Source organism: Jaculus jaculus, chromosome 18 (genome assembly GCF_020740685.1).
Source record: "Jaculus jaculus isolate mJacJac1 chromosome 18, mJacJac1.mat.Y.cur, whole genome shotgun sequence".
Classification (NCBI taxonomy): domain Eukaryota; kingdom Metazoa; phylum Chordata; class Mammalia; order Rodentia; family Dipodidae; genus Jaculus; species Jaculus jaculus.
In genome coordinates this window covers 53,194,224-53,205,405 of record NC_059119.1, presented here as the reverse complement: position 1 = coordinate 53,205,405, position 11,182 = coordinate 53,194,224, and the positions used below count along the sequence as shown (strand labels likewise).

At 45.2% G+C, this 11,182-nt stretch overlaps 1 protein-coding gene across 2 annotated transcripts in view; it reads right to left on the bottom strand.

Moving 5' to 3' along the window:
• Nucleotides 1–911: 911 nt before the first annotated feature.
• Nucleotides 912–11,182, bottom strand: part of Thumpd2 (THUMP domain containing 2) — a 33,512-nt gene continuing 23,241 nt past the window's right edge. For both annotated transcript variants that reach the window (XM_045137679.1, XM_045137678.1), the window contains 3 exons: nt 10,232–10,346; nt 7,956–8,064; nt 912–1,620 (listed from right to left, as the gene is read on the bottom strand). In XM_045137679.1, coding sequence (XP_044993614.1) covers nt 1,248–1,620; nt 7,956–8,064; nt 10,232–10,346 — 597 coding nt within the window. In that variant the 3' untranslated portion in view covers nt 912–1,247. The remainder of the gene's footprint in view (nt 1,621–7,955; nt 8,065–10,231; nt 10,347–11,182) is intronic.

Below are 11,182 nucleotides of genomic sequence, written 5' to 3'. Positions count from 1 at the left end.
TTGAATTCAACGGATAACATTCAGCACTTCAGTCTCAAATTCCAATTTTCTTTTTTTTTTATTACTGTATGTTAATTATAGAAAATAATAGGCTCTGTAATTCCATATATGTCTATTTGATCATCTTCACCTCCAGTTATGCTTTTATCTCATTTTCACTGTTCCTCTGATTCCTAGTCTCCCTTCTACTTTTCTGTCTTTTTTTTTGGGGGGGGGGTGACCCAATGAGAGTTTAGGTAGGGTTATTTATAGAAGTATGGGGCACAGGTGACTTACCAGGGGCTACACCACTGAATATTCTGGTGAGGACCACGTCACTGCTGCAGCTGGACACAAATGTACAACTTTTACCTTCATATGGGAGCAGAGAATCCAGACTAAAGCTAAACCCCACTTCATATGTAAGTATAATAACATAAATATAATAACACAAATATGGGAGCAGAGACTCCAGACCACACCCTGCTTATACCTTCATATGGAATTAGATACGATATAAGTGATATATGATATAAATACGTGAGTGGAGAACACAGACTGTGCCATGCTTGGAAGGCACATTTTGGAGAGATTTACAAAGTGAAAAATTTTCTAAACATAGGAAGGCTGTTCAAATGGTTATCAAATTGCCAATAGTTGAGGATACAAGGAAAAAAAAAGCAAAAGAGAAAAATATTTTTGTCACCTTCCTATTTTTCCTGAGGAAGAAAAAAGAAACACACTGGATTTCTATAAAGGAGGGTAAGTAGACAATTTCTTAATGCATTCTTTTTGGAAAAGCAAACTTCATTTTCATCACATTGAAGGACTGCAGCTTAATTCATATTGCTATTGTTCTGATGTATTTCATAATACGAGCCATATAGATTCATGACAAAAAAAAACTATTTCCATTTCAAAGGAGAAGCAAGTTACAGGTTTAAAAAAATCAAGTTTAATGTATAAAAAGTTTCATATAAAGATTTCTGCATTTCTGAACGTTTGACAGCTTAAAATATCATCAAGCTTGTGTTGATGAGAAACACTCATGTGAAATCCCAGAAATGTCTTAAGGGGGAAGCTGGAGCTTCTGCTCAGAAATTCTGGGGCGGAATGGTTTTTGGAGACTCTTCAAAATAGCTGCGAAGTGTTCTCTGTCAGTCGCGGTGCGCCGTCTTCCTCGGGAGCATCCTTGAGCCACACCTGTCTTCACAGGACATTCTTTTGGAACTCGCGGACTAGGAGGCCTCATGGAGACGGGGGGATTCCTAAGTGCCGGCTGTCTCAGGATGTGTGCCTGGCTCGTGGCAGCCAGCCCCGGGAGGTTGAGGAGCCCCTGCCTTCTTGTACTTACAGATGAATGCGTCTGTTTTCCCAAGGCTAACTCTGAAGCATTCCACTGGCACCAGAGAGCCAAATGGTGACACCTGGTACAGGTCCTCCTGGTTACTGGCTCCGTGTGCGGACGACATTGTCTCTGAGGTGCCAACTTTGTCTTCAGCACTCAAGAGCGTCTTCACTTCAGGGTCAGTGCTGTGGCTGCCCTTGCAATTCAATGGAGCGACGTCTCTGCAGCCACCAAGGCGCCTGTGGTGATCTTCACTAAGCAACAGTACAATGGTTCCATCAACACAAAGCACCCTGTGACGACAAAAAAAAAAAAAAAAAAGTAATTGGGGGGATTTCGTTCTTCTTAGACAACAAACAATCCTGATTTATTTAGAATAGTTGTTTTAAATTTGAAATTTAATTCTGTTTCAGTACTAGAGTTTTGATAATTAGGAAGCCTCTTCCGTGTAATGCATATTCATTATAGCAATTACGGAATCTCTAGTACAAATCTTCCTTAATCATCTATTTTTACTCTACTTAAAAGGCAGGCTTCCAATAATTTGTAGTTATATTCTAATAAATGACAGTACACAGGACAGGCAGGTGACAGAATCTTAAAGAATTGGCTGAAGGAGGCTGATGGCAGAAGAAAATCAGGGGAATGTCAGGACGTGAACAAAGGGACAGCAAAGGAAAGATCCAACAGAGGGCAGACCTTTCACTTTCGGCCATTCCAAAACACAAGTTTGGGGACACCTGGAGGGGTTGGGGAGGGCAGGTGCTGGGGTGCAGGGAGCAGAGAAGGAGGGCAGGAAGAGAAGTGGAGGAGGCACAGAAAACGGGCCAGAGAGGCAGAGGGAGGTGGAGGAGTGCAGAGCTCGGTCTGGAACATGCTGACATGCCTAAGGACACCTGAGTGTGGATTCCAAAGGACAGCTGGATACACAGCCTGGAGGGACTGAGGGAGACCAGGGCTTGAGGCAGATGGGGCAGAGGTTTGAAGGGTAAGTACTGGATGTGGTTAATATTGATACTCAAAAAAAAAAAAAGCTAAAGACGGGGCTAGAGAGATGGCTTAGTGGTTAAGGCACTTGCCTGCAAAGCCAAAGGACCCAGGTTTGACTCACCAGGGCCCACATAAGCCAGGCGCAAAAAGGCGAGGCAAGCGCAAGGTCGCACATGACCACTAGGTGGCACAAGCATCTGCGTTCGATTTAGTGGCTGAAGCCCTGGTGTGCCAATTCTCTCTCTCCTCTCGTTTCTCTCTCTCTCTAAAAGTAAAAAGAAAGAAAGAAAAATACTGATACTCAATTTGACAGGATTGAGATCATTTAGAAAACAAACCACTGTGCACTCCTGTGTGGGGGGTGGTGGTGGAAGACACATCCTAAATGAAGGTGGCATCTCTCTCATCGGCGAGGTTGCCCCACTGAGAAGGGAGAGAGCGAGCAGAGCACCCCAAGACACTGCCCACCACGACAGGCCTAAACCCTGAAGCCATGGGCCAAAATAAGTGCTTCCTTCCTTAAGTTGCCCTTTTCCGGTATTTTGTCACAACAAAGGTGGGGGGGAAGGCCTTGGAGTATGGATTTACCATTAAGGGGGCTGGTCAATGGAGGAGCCCTAAGAGGAAACCCGGACAACAGTGGTTATAGATGTCAGGGAGGCCAGACTGCAGCGTTCCCTGTCAGAGCCACAGGGACTACAGGCGACCAGGTTTAGAAGGGCGCCAGTGAGCCGGGGGTCAACAGTTCTAGACCAGGCAGGAGCAGAAGCTGGTCTGCCAGAGCACAGTGGACCCTGCGACCACGGGGTGACACAGTGGAGATGCCAGGCATCTGTACTTAGTCCCCCGCTCCGTCGGCAGCCTGGAAGGGTCCGTCTCCACACTTGCACGCTCTCACCTACTTTATTCCTGTGCTGCCCGGATCCAGCAGCACCCTCCTGATAGCCAGGTCCTGGTGTCTACTCCGAAGGCAGATGCAAATGCCTCGCAAGCTCTCCGGCTGCTTGCCTGGACTTCAGGCAACTTAAAACTCATTCCCCACGACTCCAAGCTCGCAGCAGGCTGGCCTCACCTGCCTTTTCATTCCTGCCACCTGCCTGCTTCTTCCTGCGGGGGCTCGGACTCCATAGCCCGTTTTTGCTCCTTGGAACACATGGTGGCATTGCTTGCTCTGCACTTAAATGCTCTTCTCTTGTGTGTTTTCACATCACTTAAATACTGCCTCCATGGGGGGGGTCACTCTTTTATTTTTTAATATTTTTTATAATTTGTGTGAGAGAGTGAGAGACAGAAAGGCAGACTCCTCCCCATGTGTTGAAGACTGAGCCCAGGGCCTGTGTTGCAAATGCACTTCTACTAAGTTAAACCCTCCATGCCCAGATCCACAGAATCCCCTGGACAGTGCTCCGTGGTAGGTGCACGATCACAAGATCACATACAGAGTGGCGAGGCATGTTCTGCCCATGACTGAGGGACTAGGAACCAACAGAGCCAACGCGGTCTGGTTCCAAAGCCTCTTCTTCCCCAACCACCATGCCGTACTGTCTGTAGAAAATCCGCAAACCACGGGGCTGGAGAGACGGCTTAGCGGTTAAGGCACATTTGCCTGCGAAACCTAAGGACCCAGGTTCGGCTCTCCTGGTCCCACGTAAGCCAGACGCACAGGTGATGCAGGTGCGCAAGGCTGCACGTGCATGCAAAGTGGCTCACACGTCTGGAGTTCGAGTTCAGTGGCTGGAGGCCCTGATGCACCAATTCTCTCTCTCATAAAAATAATTACCAAAAAAAAAACACCTTGGGCTGGAGAGATGGCTTAGTGGTTAAGGTGTTTGCCTGTGAAGCTTAAGGACCCAGGTTCTAATCCCCAGATCTCAGGTGAGTCAGATGCAAATGGTGGCACAGGTGTCTGGGCTTTGTAGCAGCTACAGGGCCTGGTGCACCCATCATGCTCTCGCTCTCTCTCATATGCTCTCTCACTCTATCTCAACTAAATAAATAATAAAATATAAAAAGAAACTCAAACCACAGAAAGCCAAAGTCAGATCACAAAGGTTGGGGGCAGATACCGCAGAAGCTTGGTCACAGAAGAAAAAGTCCCTCATGTTCAAATGTATACACTTGCGGCGTTCTAACTGTGTAGAACTCTTGACCATGCATTTTCCTTGTTTCCAGGTAAATATTTAAATTCAGGGCTGGGGAGATGGCTTAGCGGCTAGGCGCTTGCCTGTGAAGCCTAAGGACCCCAGTTCGAGGCTGGACTCCCCAGGGCCCATGTTAGTCAGATGCACAAGGGGCGCACGTGTCTGGATTTCATGTGCAGTGGCTGGAGGCCCTGGCACACCCATTCTTTCTCTGTCACTTCAAATAAATAAATACTAATAAAAAATTTAAAGTAAAATAAATTCAGTGCCACACTGTATATAGGAAGCTTACACACTTGCCTAGAGAGAGCTTGGCTGGTACGACCTGTTCGTGCGGCAGGGGCGCTATTCAGTCCTACTGGCTTGTGGATGTGTCTAAAGCAAGGAGTACTAGAGGCTTAGTGAAGTCACTACCTCGTAGGAATTCCAGTTGAAACATGTCATTTGCTCACCCATGTTAGTATCTCACTGCGGACTGCTTAATGATTCGCCAAGTTAGGCTCAAAGGCTGCACTTGTGAACCCTAGATGTACAACAAAAGCAAAACGGTAGCTTTTTATGCCCAGATCTTACCCCTAATTAATTGGGGCTTTGGTAAAAAAGTGGTAGAGAATGGGCAAAACTTTTCCTGCAACGATTTCCACATGAAGTCAGGAATGTAAATGTAAAGAGAGTAAAATGTTTATATATATATATTTTTTTTTTTTTACATTTTTTTATATCAAGCTTAGAGAAAAATAGAAGTCACTTTTTTTTGTAAGAGTTTATAAAAGAATGGAATGAAGCATTTGTTTAAGCAGATGGGGATGGTAGATAAACAGGATGTTCTGCCCGTCTGAATAGCATTACCCTGGGCTTGTATTATTGAGCAAAGTCCTTAAGGGCAGAAAAGTGGGACATTCAGACTCTTAGTTGCAGACCCACCTCCCATCCCCCAGGTGCTTCCTGTAACTGACCAACAGACCTGTTCACAAGTTTGTTTCCAGCCCCCCTAATCTTCTAAGAATACAATGTCCCTGCTATAACATGCTAAAATTCCCCTTTAAGCTTAAAGTTACTTTTATGGCTGTAACTGTAACATGTGAGTTGTGATTTGTGGTTTAACTCCCATCCTGTGTTTGCAATAAACATTTTGTGGTTTTTTTCCCAATGAAAGCTGACACTTTGGGGCTGCTCAGAGACCCCACCCTCTGATGTGCAGCCCCCCACTTCGGTTCACACCCAGCACCTTGTGAGCCAGCCGTTACTTGTGTCCGCTGGAGGGAAAAGGTGCTGCTGGATCTGAGGGATTCTCAGGAAATGCTGTGGTGGTTTGATTCAGGTGTCCCCCATAAACTCAGGTGTTCTGAATGCTAGGTTCCCAGCAGATGGAGATTTGGGAATTGACACCTCCTGGAGGCGGTGTATTATTGGGGATGAGCTTATGGGTGTTATAGATAGTTTTCCCCTTGCCACTGTTTGGCACACACTCCTGTTCCTTTTGTCCACCTGATGCTGGCCAGGAGATGATGTCCACCCTCTGCTCATGCCATCGTTTCCCCCTGCCATCATGGAGCCCTGGAGGGTATTTTTTAAAAGTTAATGGCATAAAATGGTACAGAAAGGAGCTGAGTCAGTGCACGCCTTTAATCCCAGCACTTGGGAGGCAGAGGTAGGAGGATCGCCGTGAGTTTGAGGTCACCCTGAGACTACATAGTGAATTCCAGGTCAGCCTGGGCCAAAGTGAAACCCTACCTCAAAAAAACAAAAAAACCAAAACCATGATACAGAAAGGAGCTGAGTCAGTGGTTAAAGGGGCTTGCTTAAAAAGCCTGCTGGTCTGGATTCAGTTCCCCAGCCACCCACATAAAGGTATACGGGCAGGGGCATTTTTTGGGGGGGGAAGTAGTAAGAGAGCCAAGTGCGTGTGTGCGCGCGTGACACTCACGTACATGCACACACAGTAATAAACAGATTTTAAAAATGATACATAAAACATAAATATTGATTTTGATTAAAATCTTCTGACTTGAAACTTTAGGAAATTAAGCTGAAGGCTGATGCTCAGTGGATAGAGAACTTGTTATGCAAGCTGGCTGGAATCCGGAAGAGAACCAGACTCCAGACAGCCCGTCCAGCGCTGGAAAGCGCAACATGAACAGCTGGGGGAAAGTGGCCAGCAACGGTCTGACCAACCAGGGGTCCAAGCTACTCAGAAGTAAACACCCTGACAGGATGTACACACCAGTGCAATAGTGACACACAGCCTTGGCAGGTAACCAATAACTTTCTGATTGGCTAAGAGATCTGCTCAGTGGAAAGGAACCCATATCTGGATGTGGGAACCAGATCAGAATTCCATGGAGACAAGGACTATGCTCTCCAAGGTCAAGTTTCTACTAATCTTTTGGCAAAAAGAGGGACTACCACATCCATCAAATTCTCACTAAATTAATAATGCTGATCCCATTTAGACTATGCTAACTTCACTCTTCATTGGAGAATCTGCTTTTCTTTTTCTGAGGAGATAAACTACATCTCGTATTTCAGCCAAACCCCAGCTGAAACCAGAGGGAGTGGGGAGATGAGCAAGGGAGCTGCTTCCATGGTGAGCCTGACAATCAGCGCCAGGGTGAAGGAGATGGAGGCTGAGGACACCCAACACCTACCAAAGCAGAGATCCAGAAGCTCCTAAGAGCTCATCATAGAAGCAGACTTAAAACTCGCCCCCCACAGCTCAGGGAATTTTGCAGAAGGTGGGTGGGGGGGTGGGGGGAGGTTCTAAGAGCCACATGTTGGGACATCTTGCCCAGAGGCACTGCCTCTCCCCAGTAACTGACTGCTGCTCCTGCAATGCATAACCCACAACCCCGTGGGGAAAACCTGCAACCTCACTGAGGAGGGTCCCCTGTGGAATGGAGGCAGGGAGGAGGGAAAGGATTGTACTGACACATGATGTATCCAGACTAAGTATGTCCATAATAGAAAAAAAAAAAAATGTTGTGGCTGGAGGGATGGCTTAGCAGTTACGGCGTTTGTCTGCAGAACCAAAGGACCCAGGTTGGATTCCCCAGGACCCACGTGAGCCAGATGCACAAGGGGGCGCACGCGTCTGGAGTTCGTTTGCAGTGGCTGGAGGCTCTGGAGTGCCCATTCATCCTCTCTCTCTCTCTCTCCCCCTCCCCCTCTTTCTCTCTGTAAAATAAATAAACAAAAACTAAATAAAATATCTTTTAAAAAGTGTTGACACAGGGAACCCCGTCAGGATGGCTGCTTCGGGGCTCCACGTCCCTGTAAATAACCCTCTCAATGCTCTGTAAGTAACCCCAGTAAACTCGCTGGTTCAGTACATGCACTGTGGTATGCATACACACACCGAATAAAAATTTTTCAAAGAGAAAATTAAGCTGCCAAAATTTGGGACTATTACTACAATGCAATCAGACTTATGAGCTACGATACATTTTTGTTAAATGCCCAGCAGCTAAAAAGTTATGAAAATAAATTCAACAACTTACCTTTCCATTTCTTGTAGAATAATTTTGATGTCGTTTCCTAACTTAAACTTTTTGCCAAATGGAATGTCAGAAATAATGATATCGACACTTTCTGAAGGCAGTGGTAATTCTGGAATACAGAAATTGGAGAATCTCTTTACAGTAAGGTCAAATATTTGCACCCACATGAGATATACCAAATATACACACAGAGAACTATTTTTTTCCATATCTAATAAAACTGAAAATAATATTTTTAATACTGTTTCTATGGAAATACAAGATCTCAAATGTTTACAGACTCACCAACGATACATGGTACAGTCAGTGCATTTTGTCCTTTGAAAAATGGCTTATGAGCTGCTTTGACAAAATGATCTAAGTAGAATTTTAAATTGATCAGAAAACCCAATTCTCTTATCACTGTATATGAGCAGAGTTGATAGTTCAAGGATTATATTAACTTGCCTAGAAAAACTTTCTACAAATTTTATCCTACAATGTTCATTTCATTATCATTATTATATATCCAAGTTTGCCAGTTTATCTGCTTTTTTTTTTGTTGTTTGTTTGTTTATTTCAAGGTAGGGTCTCACTCTAGCCCAGGCTGATCTGGAATTCACTATGTAGTCTCAAGCTGGCCTCAAACTCATGGCAATCCTAGGCTGGGTCTAGGGGAATTCCAGGCACATTGGGTAACCCTTCATCATGATTGGCTAGGTGGGCAGCAATTACATTTGTACATCTTTGATTGGATGGGGCAAAAGGCGCAAAGGGGACATGTCTGGGCAGGTTTGGACATGTCTCCAGGAACTGACTCAGCCCTTGGCGGCTGTCTCTTCCGGCCATCTGTCAGGGTCACTGTTGATTAACAGCCCGCCTTTTCTTGCCTGTTTCTCCAGAAAACTGAAACTTAGGCCTAGTTAGGGGTGGCATCTTACTGAAGCCTGTCATGGTGTCAGTCTGGACCCTTCAGTAAGGGTCCAAGAATGAAGAAAGACCCTAGACTCAAATAGTATGTAAAAGCAAAGAGCGTTTATTCTGCAGAATCAGCCAGCATGCGGGATCAACCTTTCATACAAAACGGCGACCCTGAGAGGAGCATGCAGGCTCCTTTTAAGCACAGCTAGGGGAATTTTAAGAGGATTAGGTTATCTTCTAATGTGACTGGCTAAGTAAGCAGCAGTTACATTTGTACACCTTTGATTGGCCGTGGCCCAGAGTTTACCACCCTTGGACATGTTTAGACATGTTTGAGAGACTTTGCAGGAACTGACGCAGCCCTGGAGCCCGCTATCTCAGGCAAGTCCTGTTTTGGTCACAGTCCAGAGGTACTGCAGGTGCTGACTCAGGCCCCTGGGCGCCTGTCTTCCCAACCATGTATCAAGGTCGATGTTGATTAACAGCCCTTTGTTGGTGGTTTTTCCCAGAAGTTTCACCTGCCTCTCCAGGAAACTGAAACTTAGGCCTAGCTGTAAACTGGAACAAATTTGAACCTCTCAAGGTTAGGTACCAAGTGATGTGTCCCTGGTTGGGATTTAAGTGAGCTTTTTTTTTTTTTTTTTTTTTTGGTTTTTCAAGGTACATTTCACTCTTGTCCAGGCTGACCTGGAATTCACTAAGTGGTCTCAGGGTGGCCTCGAACTCATGGTGATCCTCTTACCTCTGACTCCCAAGTGCTGCAATTAAAGGCGTGTGCCACCACACCCAGCCAAGCTGCCATTTTTAAATGACAGGGACACTAAGGGACCAGCAAACAATCAGGAATTGTGAACCATGGCAGCTATGACAGGGGACTCTACACATTCTATCCCTAGGGCTATCTGTCATTGCGGTTCCTTTTCAATAAACAAGGGACGACAACAGCGCTTCCCTCTACATCTCACTTGGTGACTACTCATCTTGTTTGCCTCAGAGCTTTCTGGAAGTACTGGCTTAGCGAGCAGGGTTGGGTGGTTAACACACTCCTGTCTATCCAGTGTGAAACAAGAACATGGGTATAGCTGAAAGAAAGTCCTTTTTACTATTATATTACTGCTCTGTATTTTATGCCTGTATCACTTGATATCAGGCTAAGAAATGGGGAATGAGTCAGATGCTACAGACACATCCTTAAAAATCGTGTTTCTGTGTATATGATAATGGAAGCTTGGTAAATGTTACTTCCCAGCCATGAAATTTGTGAAAAGGAAGACAACAGCAGGATTAGAAGAAAAGTCAGCATTTGCCCTACAGATCCATCTCAGGGCGCATCAGACCAACCTTCGCCCGCAGAGGATCTAGCTTGAGTGTCTTACCTACGACAGAGACCTGAAGTAATTCAATCTTATCTGTCAAGCTTGCAGCTTTCAGATTGTCATATGCTCCGTGTAACTGCGATTTGCTGACATCAGCGCCCACATAATACACGTCCTACAGGGAAAGAAATTCATGTTTTAAGTATAAATGAAGCTATTAGGTAAGATATTTTTGTAGTTAAGAAAGTCTACTTTGCATTTTCTCAGAGCGAAAGTGAGGTTAAGGGATTTTTAAATTCAAGTTAGAACAAATTTAGGGTATTCTCTCAAAATATTAACAAAATTGAAGCTTTTCTGGTAAAATTGTAGTCTGCTATTTTAGGATTACAGATACCTGAAGAACTTGGAGACTAGTATAATCTAGGTATGAGTAGTTATGGGATCATGTCTCATTTTCCTAAATACTTCAAAGCAGTTAAGCAAATAATATAGTAGCGAGTGTGTGTGTGTGTGTGTGTGTGTGTGTGTAGACCACAAGATAACTTTGGGTGTCATTCCTCAGGAATGTTGTCCATTTTTAAAAAAATATTTTATTTATTTGAGAGAGAGAGAGAGATAGAAATAGGCAGGTAGAGAGAGACACAGAGAATGGGTGTACCAGGGCCTCCACCCACTGCAAGTGAACTCCAGATGAGTGCACCCCCTTGTGCATCTGGCTTATGCGGGTCCTGAGGAGTCAAACCTGGGTCCTTTGGCTTTGCAGGCAATCAACTTAACTGCTAAGCCATCTCTTCAGCCCCCTTGTCCATGTGTGTTGAGATGGGGTCTCTCACACTGGTCTGGAGCTTGCCATTTAGGATAGACTGGCTGGCCAGGATTCCCCAGGGATCCACCTGTCTCTGTTTCCCTAGCACTGGAATTGCGGGTGCATGCCTCCACATTTGGCTTTGTGTGTGTGTGTGTTCTGGGGATCGAACTTGGTTACTTGTGTTTGTATTGAAATCACTTAAT